The sequence below is a fragment of the Branchiostoma floridae genome, chromosome 5 (assembly GCF_000003815.2).
Source record: "Branchiostoma floridae strain S238N-H82 chromosome 5, Bfl_VNyyK, whole genome shotgun sequence".
NCBI lineage: Eukaryota > Metazoa > Chordata > Leptocardii > Amphioxiformes > Branchiostomatidae > Branchiostoma > Branchiostoma floridae.
Window position 1 is genome coordinate 9666100 of NC_049983.1, and position 24572 is coordinate 9690671.

Here is a 24572-nt window from a genome sequence, read left to right on the forward strand (position 1 = left end):
TTCTTACGTTATACAATGAGGTTATTCTTGTGTGATTTTCAGCCTGGGGGTTCCAAGGATATAACTGTTACGAATGTTTACATTTTCTGGACTGAACCCTTCCCTTCCCTTCCGAAAGTGAGAACCAGTGGCCTCTAGGATCCATGTAACATAAATGTTTAGCTTCAGAGCTGTAGTGACATTGTAAACTAAAATACTACTACGTTTATAGAGTTACCAAGCAGCACTAGCAATCATATACCGGTATTACATGAAACAGAAAAATAGACACCCAGTCAAGACGTCATACCTTCGTACTGGCCGAAGCGAAAGTTTGTGCTGCACGGTCGTCATATCAAATCACACTTTACTGATTAGAAATCTGTTTATCACAGCTATTCCATTGTTAAGACCGCCAGATTTTGTCTTCCGGATCCAGGAAGTTCGACCTAGCTCCCTTCCGGTATTCAGGAAATAGGATACCGCGACCTTTGACACAAGGAACCCACTCGACAGGTTTTTCTAATGCCCTGTACGTTACAAAATAGTCTCTCTAACCACAAAATTTGTAGTCTAGTATATTGATATCTTAGCAAGTATTTCGATTTATTTACATCGATGTACACAACGCCGTAAATCATTGTTATATACAGGTCGCAACCCAGACGGTCTGGCTGACATATTTGAACACCATATGTTTCGCGCGAAATTTGTCCCCCACTGCCTGATGGGAAATAATATTGACCTTTCACCCCACCCTCCATCACTCCCGGTGTCACGGTGAAAAGGAACATTTTAGGCAAAAACGCTGAATTTCAGAACTACGGTTCGCCATGGGAGGGTCCCAGAGTACGAGAAAGGTAACGTTAGAGCAAGGAGACATGGAGGGAGTGGTGAAGGTGCGTATATATCTGCAGCTATCTCATGCGAGCTGTGTGTCCTCTAGACGTGCATGTACCGGACGAATCTGGGTGGGAGGGGGGCAAATATAGAGTGCTATATAATTTTTTATTGCTTTGTGCCTTGTGGTGTCAAACATGGTGTATTCAGTAGATGAATAACAAACAAATCTTTAGATTTGCCTATAAGATGCACGCTTGGTTTTAGATAGGTGTTGCAAGGTGTCATAGTACTTTTGGCTTGGCTGTAATTTGCTTCTGTATATTATTTCTGTAGACAAAGAACTAGGTGAGATCACATAATAATTTTAATAGTTTACTGGGTGTTTATGCATCAACATTTTCAATGTGATTCAAATGCATTATCATAGATTCTGAAGCTTAACCATGTGTTTAATTACAAGGAAAGTTATGCTTTCTAAATGAGGGCTTACGTTAGTACGTTAACCATTATGGCACGGTCCTTATTTAACGTCCTTTCCAAGAGATGTCCCTAACCTGCTGCAGTTTGGTACTCATTTCCGCCTGAGTGAAGTGAAGAGAGTCATGTAAAGTGCCCTTCCTAATTAAAACCTAACTAAAGTAAGGGCACAATATTAGTGACTGTACAGGATTTGAACCTGGAACCTTTGGGATCTAGATGAAACATGTTGCTGTTACACCACACAACTTCACTGTTGATGTTTTTATTGTATGATATTGAATGTACAGGTGTCATCATCAGTAGTGAGGAGGATGAGGGGAGAACCTGAGGAGGAACCAACACCTGCAGGTGAGTCAGGAGATTAATGCATGCCAGATTGATTGAGTAAATCATCAGATGAATCAATGAGTGAATGAAAGGAATGGATGAATGAAAAAATAAATGAATAAAATGAAGACTGAGTAAACGAGATGAATGAACAAGAGTGGTTGAGTGAGTAAGACTAAGAGTGAATGAACAAGAGTGAGAGTGTGAACAAGCGTAAACGAGCAATATTGAAACTATGTGAGTTGGATTGAAACAATGTAAGATTGAGTGAACAAGAGAACAATTGAGTGAGTGGGTAAACAGGAGTGGAGTGAATAAATGAGAGGCTGAAAAAGTGTGTGAACAATAGTGAGTGAGTGAGTGAGTGAGGAAAAGAGCAACTGAAGAAGAGAGTGAATTATAAAGAGTGCGTAAACAAAAGTGAGCGAGTGAACAAGTTAGTGAGTGAGTGAATGAGAGTATGATTCTATGAAACCAAAGATACACTTGGTTGCAGGGTTGTAGCCAGCACCTGTCCTTCAGTCCTTTGAAGGAATTTTGCAGCTGGGGACTGAAAAAAGTTTTCCCCATTCCGTCCCCTGGGACAGACAAAATTTGCTATGTAAAGATATAAAAAAAACTGAAACCCAAGTGTTCTTCACCAAAACAGATGCCATTGAACAGCTTAGTCTACAAAATTTGCATCTCAAAATGCAGGAAATAGTGTTTTAAGAGGGTCTTGATTTAAAAGTTTTCTGGGACCCAGACCCCCTAGAACTGACGCGCAACGTCACGCCATGCCTTCAGTGCTCGATAGGATTCCCATTCAAAATCAAGGGGACTGAAAATGATTTCACTAGGCTGGCTACAACCCTGCTTGGTTGTAAAAAAATTGTGTCATTTGATTTTTCTTTACACTATGTTAACACATACAAAATACACTCTATAGCAAACCTATTGAAGTATCATTACCTTGTTTCTTGACAGATGCTCCACCATCGGAGTCAGAAGCTGGCAGACCCAGGGATGGTGTACCTAGAGAAACACTTCTTCCACACGAACAGGTTTGTTTTGTTATTATGTTGTGTTGTTAACAGACTTTAACATTTAGACAAGCAAACATAAAGCTGAAGATTATCAGTTCCATAACAAATGTAGTGTTATTATATTTCATAAGAGAAAATTCCATAAGTTTGTATTCTCTAGACAGATTCGTGTTTTGCTATGGTGAATCGCAACAAAATTTTTTCATTGTATGCATTTGCAGAAAGCAGTTTTACATGAAGCCTTGCAGGAGAGGGACAGATACTGGCAAGACAAGCTTCACTCAGTGGAGGAAAAGGTAAGACTATTCATTATGCATTTATACAACTGGTTCATGAGTACAATTAAGCATTCACCAGCATGGAAGCATGTACCAGTCAAGGGTAGCCTTTGGTGAGGATAGATATACATGTAGAAGCAAGACAGTGGTCTACTCTCTTGGCAATCAAAGCTATCATAGTTGCTGCCTGATTCAGAGAATGTATTATGTAAAGACTAGTCATGTTGCTTTCCTTGAGAACTAAATACTCTATCTATGTTTGTGAATGTTCCTCCTCCAATTAACGTCACTCTGTTCCCTCTAGAATGCACAGTTGAACCAGCTGACAGTTGAACAGTTCAACAAGGCAGCTGAGGAAGTGGAGGCCAAGTTCATGTGAGTTTACAAATGTTGACACTAAAATATTACCTAATAGGGGATAGTTACATTGCAGATGACAATGTTAGATATTTTTATGTATGTGGTTTGCCATTGAAGCCAAATAAATGGTAAAAGAATCATTGAGAAAGTCTAAACTGCTGTTTATTATGCCCTCAGGAGGCACCTTTTTTGTTTTAATAGAATCACTAATTGTTTGTGTTTTATTGTATCCCATAGTTAAGCCAAGAATTTGAGAAAGAACTCAGATTTACTTTAAATTTTCACTATTGTAGGATGTATCTTAAGTGATGTAGACTGCCACAGACAATATAGAAACGATCTTTGGCACCATTGTATCATCATCATCCATATAATTGCTGTTTTCTGTTTGGTACATTTGTTTTACAGTAAGCAGCACTACAAACCAGTTTGCCAGGACTTACAGGAGGCTGTCATGACATGTTACATTGAGAACCCCAAACAGACCCTCAACTGTGCACAGCAGACCAAAGCTTTCACCAACTGTGTGGAAAATGCAAGATTGGTAGGTTCCCAAGTTTTATAAACAATTGGTCAACTTGAATGTTCCTTTTACTTTATGTTGTTGCTGATTGCAGACTGCTTGCTGCTGCAGTGTGTTCAAACTACTACAGCAGCAGAATACAGTGAACTACTACAACTACTACTTCTGTTAATGATAGAATGTATTTTCTCAACCAGGGGCTAAGTTGATCAAGGTAAAGCAAGCATCAAGGGTGTTTTGAAATAAAATGACCTTATTCCCAAAGGTGTAATTTTTCCTTGTCAATGTTGAATTTTCCTTTACATAGAAACAGATGATTGCGAGGAAATACTTGCTACTTCTAGGACATGCCAGAATTTTAGGTATCTGTAAGTCTTACAGATACCTAAAATTCTGGCATGTCCTCGGATGAATGAAGCTCACCCACCTGTACTGCAAATGGTCACAGCCTCCATCTTGGGCAGGGCTGTCTCCAGCTTTAAATATTTTCCATCCCACTCATTGTTTTGGATCCCATGTTGTTGATTTTTCTTGTAAAATGTGTCATTTTTAAGCTTATGAAAATAGATTTTAAACAGTTTCATGTCATGAATTGAACTTCAGATTTTGAGGATGGTTGGGGTAATATTTTTTTCCGTCCCATCAAGCAAAGTTCTGTTCTGGGATGGAGGGACGGGTCCTAAAGACATCACTGATCTTGAGAGAATATTATCACTGCTGTGTGTAGTTTGTAATGTTTACAATGTAACACCCCTGAATGATGGTTTTCATGTGAAGGACTATCGACATTTTTTACCATTTTGGCTCTCTGTTCACAATACAAGCATTCCCTGAGGAGTGGTCTAGGTCACCAGGCATAAGGTACATCCCAACTGAGGTTACCTGTTCATTACAGATGTCAGAGAGGTGGTGTAGAATGTTGTTGATGCCCATGTAGGTTCACATCTACCTGGTTATGTTACAGTTTTAAACTTTATATCCGTACACAAAATAAAGCGCTTACCAACAAGCTTTCGATCAGTCCTCTGATCCTTGTCAAGTTGAAATGACCCAAAGCCTATGTCACACATCCAGACCAGAAGTGTGATGTCAGCGATGGGTCAAAGGTGCTTGGAAGTCGGTATTGGCCCCCCGTCGCTCTCTCAGGGGAGTGAAAGAGGCCATCTACATCAGAGCCCATCAACCTTCTCTCAACCGAGACGGGGGCCGATACCGACTTCCAAGCACCTGATCAAAAGCGTTTTGTTAAGCTCTTTGTTTTGTGTACGGATATAAAGTTTCAAATTGTAATGTAATGTTGATTTACATTCGAATATCTACCTGGTTACTCTTGTTGGCTGGCAGTTCAAAATGTTGCCACAGATGTGACCAACTGATTGCTAGTAACATGTATATGGATGTGGTAACTGTCCATTTGGTTAATGGTCATCCTAGTTGTTGGTCAATCTGTGATCACATGATAGTAGCATATAAACCTAGACCATTTTGTACCCACACATACTAATACTTATACATGTACATGTATTCAAAATTTAGCCTTACCTATTGTTTATGTTAAACCTTACTGGAAGTGTTTTCACATGATATCATATGATGTTGAATGCTGATCATATTTCATTGTTTTCCCACAGAGTATGCTACAACTCAAGGCATCATCGTAGCTGGGACAGCATTTCACCAGGACCATTTCAAGAGTGGAAAGCAAAATCTTTTATGATAAGATATTCTACGGTAGCCGGAAATAAAAAAAGTAGTAACGTTTTTTTCACTTAGTGTATTCTTACGATAAGAAACCTGCATGTGCATGCTTGTGTACAAAAAGTTCTGAAGCCATTTAAGTCTGCTCTCATATGTGTTGATTTGAACACAGAATGAGTTTGAAAAAGATTGTCCAGTCAAGCCGCAGTTCATTCTTAAGTTGCTAGGTGCTCAGCTGTGCAGATGGATGTCATTTCTGATAGATGAATTTAGTGCTTATCCATCCATTTGGTATGACTGTATTACACTGATTGCCAATGATCATATGTTATGCAAGTTTATATCTGTAAATGTACAGATTTAGGTCTAAATCTGTAAAAATGTGTAACTTTCAACTCTTTGTTTCAAAGTTTATGTCTTCCAATGCTCTTGTCGAAATGAAAATTTCTACTTAATATATGTTACAGAGGTAGCGCTGACAAGTCTGGCTTATTGTTTGTTCTGTGCTTATGTTAAGTGCTCACTGAAAAGTTTGAATATGATCAATGAATATCGGAGGCTTTGGCTATATATAACATAGATCAATATCATATGTAAGCGCTCAGGTTTTCTTTGCAGCCTTTGGCAGCTGTTTCTGAGAAGTTAAATGTGATGTCTGTTCAATAAAAAAAGCCCTAAGGTAAGGTGTTGTCTGGGTCAGTTTTCATTACAATCTGCATGATAAAAATTACACGAAAAAGGTCACTTTGAAAAATGCCGGCCAGGCGATCCCTGGATAAATAAGAATAAACTAGTGCAAAAAAGTTCTGAAGAGTTCAACATGGACTAACAAGCTAAGCAAAGCAAAGCAAAGCAAAGCAAAGCAAAATAATTTGTTTTCATATCAGACATGATAAAGACAGAATTGTTTTCTTGAATGTGCCCAACAAGTGTGAACTTACATCAGGGTTACATCAACATCAGGGATTGACAACCTTTCTTGAACAGAGACGGGGGCGCCATAGGGTTTCTGTCGAGTCACGTGTTCTAGGTGCATAACGTGGCATCACAGAAACAGTGGTTTGCTCAGTGATTGATTTGGTTAACAGTTATGTCCAATTTTTCTGTTGGAAATTTAACGTTACAGTTCGACTTTGAGAATGACCTTGAAATTGTTAGCAACGTTAGTAATCGATTTATAGTAACAGATGCTCGACTAGACAGTTTGTTTTTGAGAGAAGTCACATGTACGTTTATGGTAACTTGACTCGAAAAGTGCGTAATCACGAAGCCCACAGAAATCGATTGTCAGTGCAGTGTGTTCTTCTAATTCTATGTCGTCACAATAGACGTGCCCCCAGCTGTGCCGGAACAAGTTTGCATAAATTATGTTGATTAGGTAAACAGGTGGCCAGCATGGCAAGATGGCGGACCCTCCAAACTCCGAGTTCTCGACAACAGACATGGAAGAAGACGAGGACAGCGACTTGGAGGAAGGTTTGCAGGAGTTGCCGCTGCGGAGGAGGGAGAGTGCGCGGTCCTACAACAGTTCGGGGTCCGATTGGAGCCTGAGCACGGTCCGGAGTAACTTCGGGGAATGGCTTCTGCGGGAGGAAAGTGACGACAGAGGGGGAGGGCTGCGGGGGTTGCTAGACCAGGACCGCCCGTCCCTGATCGACGGGCTGCTATGCGAGCTGTACGATCGGGTCCCGTACGGGCTGGGACGGGACAGTCTGGACAGCGACACGTACACGGAGTACTCGTCCACGTCCGAGGTGCACTGTGCCGGGACACGCTCCGAACAGGAGTTAGAGCCCTCCCACCTCACGTACACGTCACGGGTGCAGAGTGCTTGTCTACGAGAAAAGGGTTAGTAGTAGTAACGTTACTATGTCTTCTACAAACATGTTTCAGCGCTGTATACTTTCTGTTACACTTCAAAATACAACGCATTAGAGCGTGTTGGTTTTACAACAACTGTTCTGTGTTGGTATGGTTAACAAGAGAGGTCGACAACTTGCAAAACTTATCGCAATAAAATCGACCACAAATTCCGATACGGAACAAGTCCCGTGGCCAGCTACCCTAGTATCAGAAATAGCCACATTTCCCCATTTGCAAATCCTGTCAAACTAGCTTAAAACACCATTAAATGTTTGGATCCAAGCGGTCAGAAAAGGGCGTCTGTGTATTATACACCTGTAGGAGTGAAAGTTAAACAGTCATCACGGCGCTATGTTTGTCCTACCATTCACAACTTTTCAATCAACCGCAAAAATGTTACAACAGCGTTTAAGAAATGATATCCTTGTGTTTAACATTGGCAAGGAGACAGTCTACCATCCAGTGTTTCATGTTTTAAAGTGCTAAACTTGATTGTAGCTCCAGAATCGTTTAAAATCACAGTTTTATGCATGGCTGCACAATTTAATTGCGTGTGATTAATACCTATCCGGGTCGCGTTATTGTGATATCATCTATCTTACAAACGATGAATAGACTTAACTGTCTGTCTGGTCACACTTAATAAATAAACACCAACTTTTTAGAAAAAGTAAATGGAAATCATGAAAAATTGTTCCCACTTTGCAAATTTGTGACCCCATGTTATTGTAGCTTTTGTAATATGAAACGTTTTGACCAACCAATGTAGAGAAGAATTAAGTGTGTCTAAACGACACCAAATAGTTACCTCTCCTTAATGGTTACCTTGTCCTTTTGTTGTCTATTCTGTATACATGAGGTAGTTTTAAATGAAGTCCAAAATTAATAGTCTGTGAACTAAGAAATAATTTTGTGTGCCCTTAAACACCCTTACGTTCCATATGGCACTGCATTTAGACTGGTACACTAATAGTGGTAAAAGTTAGTTAATCTATACCACATATACATGATGTTAGCCACTGTAGGAATATTCTCAATGTTACTATTATGAAACTGTATACATCCGTACATGGGAAACGTAGATAAAACCATGCCATGTTGGATTGGGTCGGCACTCCCTAGATGTCAGTAAGTAAAATATTATAGAGATGTGACACATGTGTTTGGCATAGGTAAATATTTATTTTGTTCTAAAAAAAAGTACATGTAGTCATGATGGAAAGGTCAAGTAACATGATACAAGTACCCACCTAGTATAATATCCTGTTCATGGGGGTACAACTGCCTTTGATATTAAGGGCAAAATTCCAACAGAGGTTATATATAACCTTCTTGAGTGTATTGATGTTGACAATATGAAATATATGTGAAAAGTAAGAATTAAGACTCTGTCAAAATTCACTGGAGAAAAAGCCCTAGCATCCTAGAACAATGATTCAAGCAATGAAATTGGGGCAAAAATACTAGTATTGTTTGGGAGAGCAAATTAGAGTATTTGGGGCCAAAAAAATGGCACATTAAAAGATTATTATAGGTTGGTCATTTATGGTCATTTAGGAGTCATACATCTCTTAAAAAGGTTACATAAAAGGTAAAAAGACTGAGTCTTCAAAACAATTTCTTCAAAAGTCAATTTCTTCTGAAAACAAAAGTCCAAGCCATCATAACAAAGTATTGTTAATTGCCTTAAGTATTTCATTATTCATCCAAAGCAAACTGTGTCTGCAGTCAAAGTGTACCAATGGCAAATACAGACACCGTTAATTGCAACGACATGTTTTATGACTATTGGCAATTCAGGCATGTATGTTATATTACACTTAGAGGGTAACCATGTACAAGTCTATGGCTGGCTGAGAATGGCAACCATTTTTGGGGTTGGGCAAGACTTGTAAATTTTTCAACAGACTTAAACCTGCTAAATAAACATCCTGTAGCTTTTCTTGTAGGTGGTTGTTATAAGGGATCGGCTTAAAATGCTGCTCATTCTCATCTAAGTGTACTTTCCATGAATGTATACTGAAAATAATAATTCTTTTAACTTTTACATGAGATTATAATTTTACAGGCATTGCTTCTCTTCTGAGGACAATTATATATTTTTAAAGGTTATAAGATAATGAAAAGAAAATAATGAAATTCATTTCTGAAACTTCTTTTGCAAACATACTTACCTTGACATCATGTGATAAATCCATGACAGTCACTGAATAACAAGGATCTTTGTACATAACAGTTTGTTTTACTGAATGGATGTTTTGGTGACCATCTGTCACCTTCCTCAGGATATAATTCTGACGCTTTTTAAAATCCTCATGTGAACTAGATGTAAGTCTGACTGTAGAAACTTTTTGTTTTCTTGGCCCGACAAGCCCCCAAACAATATAGTGTGTTCATTTTACAAATGGTGCAAAATCTGGTCCACCAATTTCAGGTCCGTTTTCCTTTTCCCATTTATGAAGAAAAAAACGGTTTTGTACTGGTAAGATGTACTGGTCCCCACCCCTAATGGCGTCCCCAACCAATGTTACCAATTTTGAGAAAGAATCTCTAGATTTTAGGAAAGAATCTCCAGATTTTCCCCCCAAAAACTCCAGATTTTTCGATTCTAATCTCCAGATTTTTTTTAAATCTCAAAATTTTCCCAAAAAATCTCCAGATTTCTTCCAAACATCTAAAAAAAAATCTCCAGATTTTTTAATTTTCAACACATTAGATGAGCCCTGCTGGAAGTCATTAAGATCCGTAGAGTATCATGGAAGCTTTCCACAAAGTATTAACTTTGTAAGTATTACCTGTAATTTAGGGTTAGAAATATTTGTCCAAATTTCAGTATTGTCCAAAATTAATCTGTAGGCTGTTTGTAATTTTCTGTCAATTGTTCATCCCCATCCTATTCCAGAAGTGTTTAGTGTTGATTTTTTAATTGGTCCAAAAATATGGTCCACTGATTTTTTCAGGTCCATTTTTTTTCCTGACCAGTCCAGGAAGAAAAAATGGTTTTGGACTGTATCAATGTACCCACCCCTAATCACAGCCCCAACCAATGTAATAATCTCTGAATTGTTCATCCCTATATCCTATTCCAGAAGTGAAGGAGCTGCGTCAGATGGTTGAGGAGCTGAGCAGGCGGACCAACATGATCTCCCAGAAACTGGTCCGTCAGCTGAAGAGGCGGGACCGCAGGAAGAGCAAACTGCAGAAGAACTGCGACATCCTGACGGCCATCCTACAGGCTGTGTCTGAAAAGAGAAGTAAGTAACAATGATTGAAAAAACATGTCTCGCATAATTGTGTGTGGCTTCCTAAACTGCATAAGGTAAACATAGAATTTTTCCATTGCTACAGGACTTAGAATACAACACAGGGTATTCCGTATCACCTTAGGCACAGCCCAACAGCGATAAGGAACAACCCATGTTGTATTTTGTTTATATCATGTTAAACTCAAGTTTATCGCAAAAACAGAGCAAAAGACTGGACATTAATGCACGTAACGTCAATAAATTCATTCATCAATTTTTGAGCCAAAGAACTGACACCATGCCAGTTGGGCTTGAGAACAGTTATTCAAATGTCAAGTGGCACACACAAGCCAGTTCAAATTGTTTAAATTGACCTATGGAGCCTTGAGCCGTACTGTAAAATATGGTCTAGTCAGAACATTGATATCGAACGTAGATATGGCCTGGGTATGATATAAACACTTATAACCTGAGCACCATCCTCCATAGTAACCACAAGCTGGCTCAATCTTTTTGCTAATGCTTACAAAGGATTAGCTTGGTTTGAGCAAGCAAAACGATTGAGCCAGCAGTTACTACAGAGGATTGGTACCCAGGCTTGTAACACAAAATTGCACAGAGACTCCCAAAATGCCTGTGAGAGATCTTGTAGTTTTTGTTGTTGTTGTTACTGCTTCAATGAGCTTGCTCAGTGCAAGCCAAGAGACCACTTCGATCTAAGGCATTGAACGGATACAGTGTACACTAGGACCGGGACAGCATCTCACTCCCTGAGTCACGGTCTACCTAACAAGTATTGGCCTAACACTGGAAAGCTTGAGATCCAATCTTGTAGTGACAGTAACTAGAGCAAGCACAAGCTGAAAAAGTATTGATCATCAGGATAAACAAGCAAACCAAATGACTGACACCACTGGATGTACAATTAAGGGTACTCATAACAGTAAAAGAAAAGGGGCATTGGATGGGGGGGGGGTACCTTCTTATGATTAGTGGGGGAATGGACTTTGGGATGTGCAAGAGGATTGCAGTGACAAGCAAGTGGAAGAACTTTAAAGGCTGGGTCAAGAAAGAGAAGATGAAATTTTTTTGTGCTATGCAAGTTGAAATATGGAGCCCCTAGGAATGTCCACCATACCACATCACATCCCACTGTTGACTTAAAGGGGACTTAAAGGTGCCGAAATGTCCTGTGCCTTTTACATGTACGTCTGTCAGTACACAATTTACACCACAACACTGTTGCTATACTGTTGAAAAGTACCATGATCCTAGCAAATCCTCCATGACTTAGGGACCAGCTTTAGTGGATTTCAGGGATTATGTGTCAGCAGTGTTGGATTTCTGACCTACTCTGCCATATAGCACCTGTGGTGCTGAGTGTAAAGAGCTTTACAAAACGCAGACACTTTGTACCTGATATTTATGTGTCATTATTGTAAATGCAACAGACAGGCAGCCACACGCATGCCACGGGTATTCAACTCAAACCAGGTAAACCAGTACAATGTGGCTGTATGATGAGGTGACAAACGGTTTCCAAATCCAGACATGAAGCTGGATTATTGCCAGGTAGTCTGGTAATGTTTCCCTAGCTCTGATTATTTTTGAATGCCTTGCACCATTAAAGCTCATTAATCTTACACACAAAATTTTTAGAAAGGTATAACTACAGATACACAATGTACGGAATGTTTGGAAGTAGATGCTGTTGAGCTTGATATGAAAATATGGCTTGATAAGAAGGTTTAGCAGGGTTCGAAATACTTTTTTCTGCATACACAATGTACCTGCACTGGTGCAGGTAATACTGAATTTAATTACCTACACCAGACAAATTTTACCTGCACCTGGTGACTCTAAATTTAGGAAGTACAATGTATGGATCAAGACTAAAATTGTTCAGGAACCATTGCTATTTTTTCTTTTATAGTCTTTATAGGTGGTAACAGTCAATGCAGCTAATAATAATCCACATACACCTATATCATATGACATTTATGTATAAAACCCAGTACATGAACCAGTGCAGGTTAGGTGCAGGTAGACATCAGAAATACCTGCACAGCTCCAATTTTACCTGCACATATGCAGGTGGTATTTCGAGCCCTGTTTAGGTTTATAAGCCTATAGCTACACATTGATCCAAGGTACACATGTACATCTGATATGTGTCACCCTGCATGCTTAGGTCATAAAAGGTTGTAACTGTTACTTTTCAGCCTTAGGGCAAGGTATCAGTAGGTGCTTAGCTACAGTAACATTTGATGTTTGCCACAGTTTCTTGTGAATGATTATACAAAACTTATGAATGTACATTTCAATATTATAGTACTTCTCTTAAGGAGGGTGGTGGGACAAGCATTTTGAAACAAATATTCTGTCATGTCATGTCTTGTCAGAGCTTTTACTATGCAATTTTCCAGTCACCACATCTACAATTGAGACATATAATTAAAGCTTACTATGCGGAAGACCCCTTTGTTGTATTACTGTGGATTAAAGCTCTTTAGTGCAATAGCTGGGGGGAAGCAAAAACATTATCTACCTCCATTATATGAAAACCTTTGTACTCACTCATCAATGATTGAATTCATAAATGTTGTAAGAAAAAATTATTGGCAGTAAAGAGATGGTGCACCAACATTTAAATAAATGAAAGATCTTGATTGCATATTTTATTCTCTTGCAATGTAAGTAGAACCTGTTATTGTAATGATGCTGATTAGTAGTGCAATTACAGTCATGATACAATTTATACTAGTATGTACAATAACAAAATATATACTTTGTGTAGTATTTATTCAGTTTTGACGACTTCTCGCTTCTGAAAACAGCTGTAAAAGTACTGCCAGATTGAACTAGCATGATACATGTTCTACATTTTGTATCTTGCTGCATGAGGAGTATGAATTTTTCTATGCTATCATAATTTCAACAACATGAGAACATTGTTTGTAGGTTTGATCAGGGAACTGAGATAAGGATATGTTGCGCCACTACTGTTGAAGGCATAAATACCAAAATGAGGAAGTGTAGTTCTGGGCTGTGAATGCAGTGCCATATCCTGTTTATACAGGACACAATGTTGATACTAAAATCTGGTGCAGCTGTAACTCACATTGTCTATCAGTATGATTTATGGACTTTTTGACACTTGTCTGATCATATGCATGACAGACACTTGACTCCTTTATCTAAAAACAAGTAGTAGTCAGAGTGATATATGTGTTTAGGAAAACAAGATTATGCAGTTGCTTATACATTACATGTACCTGCTGTAACACCAAGACCAACCTTCATTCAATTTGATATGCCAGTACACAGCATTTTCTAAGTACATAGCATAGTGTGAAATATTGTTGCCAAAACAAAAGTCTCCGATGTTAAAATCATGATATACATGTATGCTGATGACTTCAAAGCTATAGTTTCCATGTATGGCATTGAAAGTGAACTTTATGTGGGTGGTTCATTGATTGTGCTTGTCTGCTACAAGTACTGGAGTTACGTAATGACTTTGATTTACAACACTGTCCCACAGTTTATGGTAGACAAACGCTTGCCAGAACATTCGAATGGTTGTTGGTATCTTGACTTTACACACAGGTCCCAAATAGTTTTACTGAACTCATATTGTACATATTAAACAAAATGTAATTTTACAAAGAACAATGTTATGATTGAGACATTGAACTTAATGTACACCACTAGATATACATACATTGTAGTAGGGTGTGTCATGAGTTTCATAATATGGATTTAGGTAACCCGAGTTCAATTTAAATGGGAGTTTTGAGCTACTTCATTGTTTACACCCAATGTGTCCATTGTAAGTGTGGTTTCACACAGTCTTACTATAATTGAATTGCCTAAGGCTCCACTGTCTAAACTGTCTATATGAAGGACGCTTGGCATTTTGCCAATGTTCATTCATCATTATGTTGCTGCATGGAGAGAGTATTGTTTGGCCGAACAGGTTTTTCAAGAAACAACATTGGCTGCATGCATTTGTAACTGTACCAAAATAGTAGGGAAAGATGGGGTCCATAGGGCATTTGTAGGACTCAAAACCTGTCGGTGGATGGCCGCTTTCCGTAGACTCTTATCAGCGTAAGGCAGGAACGGAAATGTTGAGATGTTTATGTTGCTAAATTAGTTATATGTGTATGTTACTATGTGTAACGGGTATTCTATATTTTTAATCGAATTCGTCAACGGTAATGAAGATTTGTACTAGACGTGGGCAACGTCTGTTTCTTTTATGGTCAAGGAATATTCTGGGAATTGACAAAAAGAATGATAAAGTTATGTAAACAGTAAGCCTAGTAGTTTACCAAGAATGTTAATGTTGATTTACTTTACTGCTTAACATAGGTGCAGGTATGTGATGTTAGTATAGCAAAGTTACAACGATCCTTATGTGTTGTTGGGTTGCACGCTGCTAGTGCGTGATTTGGAATCGCACGGGTTTGGGGGATTTCATCAAATCGCAGACGGTGTGTTTAGATCTCCGGTTTGTCATGTTTATGGATGGTTTTAAGATCGATAGGCAACTTATAGCATGGCATTGAGAGATAATGGCAACAGGATGGTACCAACACGGTAGTTGACACAGATAGGACATCGTCATTGCAGCTGTTAGAACGTCCGCCTTTTCCCATGACTGCTTCTGCTCAAAAGTCTCAGACAATGTCCGATTATACAGTCTACAGTAATTTGGGACGGTCCCTACTTGACTCCCCTTCAAACTTTTTTTTAAAAATTACTGTTTCTTATTTCAGTTTGTTCCTTTTTACGTGCCGGAGTTTGATAAGAAGGAAAAATGTAGTAAGAAAACCGTAACCTCGAAAAAAGAAAAGAAAGAAGGAAAAGAAAACAACCAGAAGGAGCGAGTGTATACGTACAACGTTGGCTAGGACGTTTCAAAGGACCGGCAATTTGGTCTGAAAATAATGATAATAATAAATTAATATGTTAAGTGTATTGAACACAGCACTTTTGAGTTTTCGGGCCTATATATCAACAGCGCCGTAACGTATAAAATGAGCTTATCATGTAGCAAATCGCATTATATTTCCGAATGACTAACTTTGCAGGAATGTTTCCTTGAAGAATAGCTACAAGGTCAGGCGTTGTCCACCATGTGCTAATGCACAGAGACACGATACGGAGGTATCCAACGTCAACACGAGTCGGAGTCATGTATTCACATCAACGTTGATGCCAGTTTTGCCCCTATACATCGCGTGCTTTGACCCGTTGGAACTGGTAACCACTTGCCAATATTCAAAACACCCCTATCCCCCATGCGTACCGGACGGTAAGTACCGGATCAAAAGAAAGGCAGCACTCTATCTTGTGAACTGTAAGATCGTGTACTCATGCACGGGCAGGCTAAACAAATAACTAGTACTGCCCTCCAGTTCTCTTTACTATTACGAACGGGTAGTTGTAGTAGGTACATGCACATGTAGGCCTTCCACTCTATGATAAGGCAGATGGCAGAGGATTGGGATCATTACCGAAACTGGCTGAATATGCATTAACATTATCAACAACCCCTTCATCAACTTCCCTTTCCTTTTATAATATTATAATAGAAAATTATCACAGTATAAGTGCGAGCTCTGACATTTTCGGCACTTCTACGCCCGGTGTTCTCTCGGTCATTGGGTGATATTTAGGCTCGGATCGGCCGATGGTCGCAGGTCAACGAGCCACGTTGAATGATAGATTTTCAAGTTGAAAATACGCGCGACCCTCTGAACGGGCGACTTCCTGACGACCAGCAAGTGCAGCCGAAGCTGGTCGAGTGTGTGACAGGTGTTTAGTAGAGCATGGAAGTTCTCGAACAAGTTTGTTTGGGCGGATAAAATGGTTGCTAAGCAGCTTTCTATGGCGGGTATATACTAGTAGGTGACACAAATATAGATCGTGGCCCAATAAATACGCTGGGAATGACGTCATGGGTCATCGTTTGGACTGGGAAGCTAGTGAATGTGAGCAACCTAAACGGATCCAGCAAATGTATGCTGTGCTGTTGGACAATGTCACGCCTTTATCTTAGTTGAATACAGCACGTGCAGTGGAAGTTAAAGTTTACGGCGTAACATTTGAAGTGTAAGGACCAGGTCCCTCCACATATGGGGGTCTTGGTCCATCTGTAAGATGACAATAAAGACGACCGACCATCGTGCCCAGTCAGTTCTGGAGTGTAAAGCAACGTGTCTGGACCTCTCAGAGTTATCTCTCTAACTTATCCTAGCTAGCTAGCTCGGTCACTCGCGACATTTGGTGGCAGCGGTGTTTTTTTGCCACAGAAGTATGATCCCCTGGACGTCCCGAAGCTGAAATGTGTTTGAGGTTGATGTTGTATGGTATTTTTTTCAATCAAGTTCACTCATTGTTTCATTGGCAATGTAAAACTAGTAGGCATATTATGTTTTAAAGGGACCCAGAGCATTGAACACCCACGAGTGTACTTGCATTGGTGCAAACGCAGCTTCGCGATCGCATCCTCATGTACAAACGTGCAGGTAGGAATGTCGTGCGACACTTGCTTTGATTTTACTTTCTCCGTGTCGGTCCACGTTGTTTAATGTTCATCGAAGTATCTGTGACTCAAGTAGTTGTCATTTGGGGCCATTTCTTTTACGCGAGGCAATCGAAAAGCAAACATTGCAATAGTATTCAGCAATCGTTGACAAGATATCAATGAAATACAACTATGTATAGAGAATTTTGTCATGCGAAGCTAGCAGTGTTTCTAGCGTGGCATGTAGGGCATCGTTGTGTGGCTGGGAGCCTGTACAGACAGTTACCTATGTAAAGAAAACACCTGGAACTCAACAAGTGCAATGGTGTGTGGTGGATCGTATCCCGAAAACGTGACGATCGGCTTTCGCGAATAGGCATGCAAAGTCATGGGCACTGCCGGTGTTACATTGCTGTGCTGGGCATTCCGTATCACAGGCACTTTCTCTTCTTTACCAAAGACTTATTGAAGATAAAAAAAACTAAGACTTTAAGCGCATCTGAGAGTTGGTATTTGCTTGTATGAATAGAGGTGGTACTTTTTAGTCATGGCAATGTTTTGGAAATATCACGATCTTCGTGTCTTTCATACCTTTTAACAAAGACGGGAGGCAGCATGGTAATCCTTGCACGTTTTCGGAGCTTGTACAAGTGGACCGCAAGACTAGCGCTGAAACAATAGAACCATTCACTGCAATAGCCCGCACAGGTTCACACAAGTGGAGTGTATTTTGGTAAACCTCCCGTCACCCAAGAAACAAGGTGTTCTAGAATGCCGGTACACCCCCACGAAGACAATGTGGGGCGTGTGATCTACCGCGTAACAGAACTGTTTATCTGAAATATTCGCATGCAGTGTTGACAGACCGTGGAAGGAAATGGTGTGTGGCAGACGTAACTGTAAACTGGCTGAAGCATATTTTATGGATCGTCGATGGCATGCACTATGGCTCTCACCAAGGGCATTGAACGACATAATGAAAAATTGCCTTCGGAATAAATTGCAAAACAAACAGTGATAAATGGCAAAATGACGCTTATTGTCTTATAATGTTGGGCTAAACGTCGGATCGTACTACTGCTGTGGCATGATATGAATCTTACAAAGCCTGGTGGTTAGAAAATGTGTTGGTGCTCAGAAGCTGAAGTTGTACTTCAGAAACAGTTTACCAGGTGGCGCCTCACATCTCCGACGCCCGTTTGTCCACTTCCATCCAACCTCCTAAGTCTTGATAGATGTTGCCGTTTGCCCTAAAGTAAGAGATGTAAATTGCACAACAATAGCGCGACAACAATTTGGGGACCCGTTCCAGAATATTTTGTCTTGGATATCCTTTGTAATGATTGTGATGCTCAAATGAATGCGGTTTGATTCGAAAGACCGACACGCTTGCCTTGGAGTGTACATGTGTATCTGGTAACCACCAGGCGTCGCTTCTTCTCTATGTTAAGGTCATCCGAAATGATGTCGCAATCGACTTCGTAACAATACGTTCTAATCACATTGCCAGCCGTTCATACTGCAAAAAGCTATCATTTCTTGTGACTACCGCTTGTCTTTGCAATATCAAGCAACTGGATGTTGGCAAAAATATATGATATATCGTTTTGCTATTTGTATTTTTATGACATGTATCCGAAACATTGGAAGTTCTACATGTATATTAGGGAATGGACAGGTGTTGGTTTCCCAATAAGAAAGACTTTTACTAGATACATGTAGAAGACGATGATAAGGGGTTAATCTTGTCTTAAAAGAAAACCTCCGTCCGTCCTAAGAAATTACGCTAGCGCTCTTAAAAGCACTTCAGTGCGGCCACTGCTGTGTTGACCGTTCCAGCTCTATTTTAGTGCCGGCGCGTCGCCGTACGTTTGCGTAGAAACTCCTGACGTGACGTGATGTGCGTAGGCGGAATTCTGAGCGAACAAGCGGCCACTAATGGAACAGCCTGACAGGGTAGCTATGAAAACCTCATGGGCGACAGTCTCTGACGTCATGTTACGTAAAAGTCGGTCTACACAGCTAGCTACTTCGATTGCCATCGATTTTGGTTAACTCCATTAGAGTCAGGGGAAGTTATTAAATTTTACGGCTTCCTATCTAACATTTGGAAGACATTCGAATGGAACGCAACAAGGTGCATTCTCTCTGTAGTAGTGTTTCAATCCCTCTCTCCATTCATAAAACAGTCTCCGCCTTAGTTGGTCTCAGTTTATAAAGAAATCTTGCATTGTCCCCTTCAATTTTCAAATTGGAATCGCCCTTACACATGTACAATTTTAAGAAAACTGCTCTTTCCGTATATCACCTGTAAGGCCTGCTCTCATCCTTGTAAGACTTCGGCGAAGCCTCTATTCTTATCTCGGACTCTCAATAAGAATTCTCCGTTGCCACGCCACCAAAGAATCTTAATTTACCCTCCTCAAATACCTCTGCTTACAGTTACAGTGGATGTATAGTACAGTCTATGCCCCGTACACGCGTTGGGGAGGTCGTGTGTAGTGTGATAGCGGTAACCAAGCCGACCGTTGAGACCTGGTTTTAAATTGGCGCAGGTTTCCCCGGTAACGGGTGCGCACGTCCGGGAGCGGCGCTCTTCATGTGCGGAAGCGTGCACGTTCTGTTTCAACACACGACGTACCGACGTCGCCTGTACGTATAGCTGAAAGGAGGTCGCGTTGACGTAAAATGGGTTTATCTCCGTCGGCCGTATCTAGCCTTACTAGCGGCACTCTCAACAAACCGACCCCGAGTATAATAGAATTGCGTGTGAAATTTGTTGGGCAGAAAACGATGTTTACATTTCATCATAAATTATGCAAATTACTTGAACATTTACATAATGTATGCATTTTTATGTACACCTTTTACAATGGTGCAATACACCGTTGAAAACAAGTGCGGACCGTTATTCCCAGGGAAAGATTTTATAAAACAGGCTATTGGCCTTTGAAACTGCATAAATATACAACTTTGAATATTGCTATCTAACCTACCAACAATCGTAGGAGCAAAAAAAATTAGAATTGCTTACTTTCATGAAGATCATTTTTGGTGTATTTTCTTCGATATCTCCTTCGATATCTCATTATTTTTCGTGGGTATATATGTTCCCACCAAAGAAAATGGAATGAGCAAATACAAAAAAAAAAAAGATCTGCAATACTATTTTACAATGGTCACGTATGCCAGCGTGTCCTACGTTATATTAGCAATCCTTGCAATTTTGGTACAATGATTCAACCAAATACGTCGCCCTTTTGCCAACAGCGTTCGTTTTAAGACTTCATCATTTGCTTGGTCATGAACTTTCCCCATAAAGGGACCGTCAGAACTGATCGCCGTATCCGCCTTGTGTGTCAGGGGGTTTCACTAGTGTGTGTACATCTTCTCCTTGTAGTTTCCCATATTGACGTCATAAGCGAAAGGGCAATATTTATTCATCTGACAGCCCCTGTACATGATTGCACCAGCTAACAAGCGCCTGGCAATCGCACAAAGTAATCAAAGAGAACGAGCTCAGATTGTAAGATCAGAAGTACAAGGGCTCTAATTTGTGTCTGTCAGTGTACAAGGGTTCTAATTTGTGCCTGGCAGTCTACAAGAGTTGTAATTTGTGTCTGTTCAAAGCTGAGGTATGGCAATTGCCACAGAAGTGCAATTATTCTGATGTTTTCAACTGGTTTACCAAAATGTATCTTTTGACGGAAAAAGTGAGAAAGTCTTACTGAAGCCGTGGTAGAGCGATTCGGAAAGCATTCATCGAATGTTATCGACGGAAAATAATCTTGTGTGTGTTTTGTTGTCTTTTTAGTGATATTTGTACGTTTTGCATCATATTCCCATCGTTAAGCAGGGTTCACACGTGCGTTCACATTTCAAGTCCGTATGAGGTCCGTATGGAAGTCTTACTCTCTACCAGGCTCCACCGGTCACTAGAAAAATAGTAGGAACTGGTTGAAAATAGGCACAAGACATGCGAGAGGAGTTCGCTCGTCGCAAACCATACCCCATGTTATTTGTATCTGTCCTATTTCTCCAGCGACCTGTGGAGTCTGGTAGAGGCTAATAATTCCATAAGGAACTCATAAGGAATATATACGCACGTGTGAACCCGCCTTTATGATAAAGTCAATGGTAACGCAAACCCAATGTAGGACGCAGGGATGCCGCAAACGTGCCGCAGTCCAGTGCGACACCCGTTGAATAATCTTGAAAAGGAGCATGACATCGATTTATGCAAATATATGCTGAAACACGTTGATTGATTGCTCCCATTGGATGAGGGTGATGCTGTCCTGTTGTACCGTTAATTAATTTCCCAAAGACCTGGCTGCTGTCCGGTGCACCAAGGTCGCGACGTAATTAAGGCCTCGAAAAATTAACGTTTTGTTTCTGGTTACAGTCCTGAAAAAACTTACGTCAGTAGTTCGGGATTCTTTTTTGGGGGGTCTTTTTTCATATTCCCGCCGAAATAATCTAACCAATACAGTTTAACAGTGTAGAACTGAAATGCACCAGGCACTACAATTTCTATATTGCAATAACAAGTATATGTAAACTGAAAAAAAAGTATTACGATGTTTGCTACACATTTTTACATCGGTTGTTCAAAGTCTTCATCTATTGACAGAGTGTGACATAAATAATTTCTGTAGAACATTTGCAAGACTACGTGAAATTCTGTATTGAAATTTTCATCACACAGATGTCAGATTTGGGGCAATTTTATATATCCCTAGCCTTATGATAACGCACCAGCGGTCTACATAAAAAAAAAGCTAGGGTCGGCAGGTTTTCATTCGGGTAACCGTAAATAAAACATCTTGTTCCCTAAAGCCTTAACTTGCGCACCTTGTATTTTTCTTCCAAACGAAATATCTTGCACCTGTCTTTGCTTAGAGATCGTAAATTCCTTGTAGGTTAACTTTGTTACGGGGTGGCAAGAAAGACCATTTGGGCACGAACCCAGCCATCGCAATAATCTTCCACTTTGATGAAACCGCGCATTCTTTTTGATTAAACTCCGTTATTGATCTGGACCTCGTCTCCCGAAAAATGACGCACAACATTTATCACGTCCCGTGCGCCACAGAAGGGTTACGGTCGGGGCTATACGCTGTGTTAGTTTATCAGTCATATGTGCCATCCGCTAAAATCCTCTTCAAACAAAAGTGTGAATGAGAATGTTGGTACAATCCCTACCTTGAGTGTGTGAGTACACTGTAGACGCCAAGGTAGTTGCTCGAGAGATGCTTGTCAACAGTACCCGCAGTGGTATAGCAAACGACGAACGTACAGTCGTTCTCTGGTCAAACGCTGATGTGGACTGCTCCATTATATTGCAGAGATGGGACAACGAGTTGAATAACGCAGAAAAATATTCCAATACATCAATGGAATCACTATTATGGCTCCGTTATATCCGTAGTGAATACAGTTCTGTTCAAATATTTGCAGAAAGCGTTGTGTTTGAAAAAGAACAAACTGACAGTATGGTTATACAGGGGTTACATATCCCCGTCCTGTATAATTTAGACGCGCCGCAGCGCTTTTTAATAATTCATTAGCCAATTCATCGGAGCCTGCTATGCATGGGCGGTATTATTGAGAAGCGGTGCCGACCGAGCAGGTGACGTCAAAGCCGGAATAGTTTAGCTAGGCCGGGACGGCATCAGCATATACGTGTGTGCGGTAAAAACTCTGAGATAACGGCTTGCTGTCTTCTCCAGGCAACGGTGTTGGGTGGTGATCTATCAGCGAACGTGTTATCTTTAGATTGCGTACCCTTTCCGGAGCCGTGTTACGACAAGAGCTATATTTGGGTAGTTATTGCGTTAGGGAGGCCGTCACTGATTCTTCCGGTCGTCCGGGTTTTCCTTTACTACCTCACCTTGGTACTGAAATCGCGATGATTATTTTGGTCGCTTGAAATCCAAGTCTTGTACAGTTTGTATCAACGGAAACACAAAAGGGACGGAGGAGCATCGATCGTTGACTGAGGGAGGGAGCTTGAGCGGTAATGGCTACAGCGGTGAGCAGGACGGTACCCGCCCAGCAGAAAATGTCGGGCTCGACCACCGTGCAAGGTAACGTCTCACTTCCCCTGTCTGAGTCGGTGTTTGTCGGCACCGCTCCCGCCGAGCGAGCCGCTTACGTTCGCCCCTCCACGTGTGTGCGGCGCCGCCTGAGCTACGCGCACGCTGCCGGCTTGTACCGGTTCGGTTGTGATAAAAACCTTGCGCCATCACAATCCACGCGTACCCATCCCCCATTGCAATATCCCCTCGCCCTCTTTGCCTTCTAGAACCACACTATCGTCAAACACATTGATATCATTTCCCCATCAACGTAGAGTTATACTATAGGGAATAGCTTGTGACTCTCAATGTAGGAGAGAATAGTGTTTGCATTAAGCGCAGCTATTTGGTTGGCGTCCTCTTGACCCATGCTGCCTCTTCTGTTTCAGGGTAATAGCGTGCGTGTGTTAAGCCCAATAAAATGTGCTATTGTTCATGGCATGTTTAAATTCCAACATCGCATGGGCTTTGGGATTACGACCAGCAAATACCCTGTTCATGTATGGTTAGGAAATAGTTTCGAATCTAATTTTAGTGCAACCAAAATTGTACCTGGCTTTCTTCTAGAAAGAAAGACCTGGTATACAATGTATGTAATGTTATTAGCCATTGTGATATTGAACAGTTTTGAATTTTTTTTAGGAAATGTTGTGAATTGTGTGCTTATGAAAATTCTAAAAACAAAAGCTATGTCGATCCAATTTTCCTTTACAATAACCTTACCTTGCTTATAATTCTTCATGAAAAAAAAGAAAAGAAAAACAAAACTATACATTTGTTTGCTTCCTTGATAGCCATTGTGAAGATATTGAACAGTTTTATGTATCATGGCTTCTCTTAAATGTTCGGAATAGTTGCAGGTGTCACTTGAAATGTTCAAATCTTAGTTGTAGATCCTGTTTGCCAACTAGGTCTCCTTGGCATATCAATTCACAGCTAGGATATAAAAACTCTCTCCAACAAGATATCTCCAGTGTCACTGACAAAAGACACCGGATGGTTGTCTGAAACATCTGACTGTTTCCAAAATCATATCCAGATGCTTGAGTTATGTAGTTGCTTTTTGGCATATCATATTACCTGGATATCCAAACTTTATCGACGCTGTGAATGATATGCCTTATAAAAATTCTGAAGAACAAAACTGTTCCGGTCCAAATTGAAACCAATTTGGGTTCCCATGATACCATAACCTTACCTGCGTCATCAGCACGGGGGGTTTCTTCCTGGTAATAAAAGTACAGTAGGAAGTCCCTAGTTACAGGAGTAACAAGCTCTCCACCCACACACTGACGTAAGGCAGGTAAAGCTACAGCCTGGATGAGTTAAATGT

General features: G+C 40.4%; 2 protein-coding genes across 3 annotated transcripts in view; both read left to right on the forward strand.

Annotated features, from left to right (window-relative positions):
• The first annotated feature begins 695 nt into the window (after positions 1–695).
• On the forward strand, positions 696–6196 carry LOC118416777 (MICOS complex subunit Mic19-like). Of its 2 annotated transcripts, XM_035822021.1 has the most exons (8): positions 696–878; positions 1590–1650; positions 2596–2672; positions 2876–2950; positions 3237–3307; positions 3701–3836; positions 4640–4676; positions 5447–6196. In XM_035822021.1, exons 1-7 carry the CDS (start codon positions 813–815, stop codon positions 4673–4675), a joined length of 522 nt encoding a protein of 173 aa, XP_035677914.1. In that variant the 5' UTR covers positions 696–812; the 3' UTR covers position 4676; positions 5447–6196. The 2 variants fall into 2 exon arrangements, with proteins under 2 accessions (XP_035677914.1, XP_035677916.1); XM_035822023.1 differs by lacking the exon at positions 4640–4676.
• A 602-nt stretch (positions 6197–6798) lies between these two features.
• Positions 6799–24572, forward strand: part of LOC118416778 (TBC1 domain family member 30-like) — a 37251-nt gene continuing 19477 nt past the window's right edge. The window contains exons 1-2 of the mRNA XM_035822024.1: positions 6799–7361; positions 10466–10630. Coding sequence (XP_035677917.1) covers positions 6917–7361; positions 10466–10630 — 610 coding nt within the window. The 5' untranslated portion in view covers positions 6799–6916. The remainder of the gene's footprint in view (positions 7362–10465; positions 10631–24572) is intronic.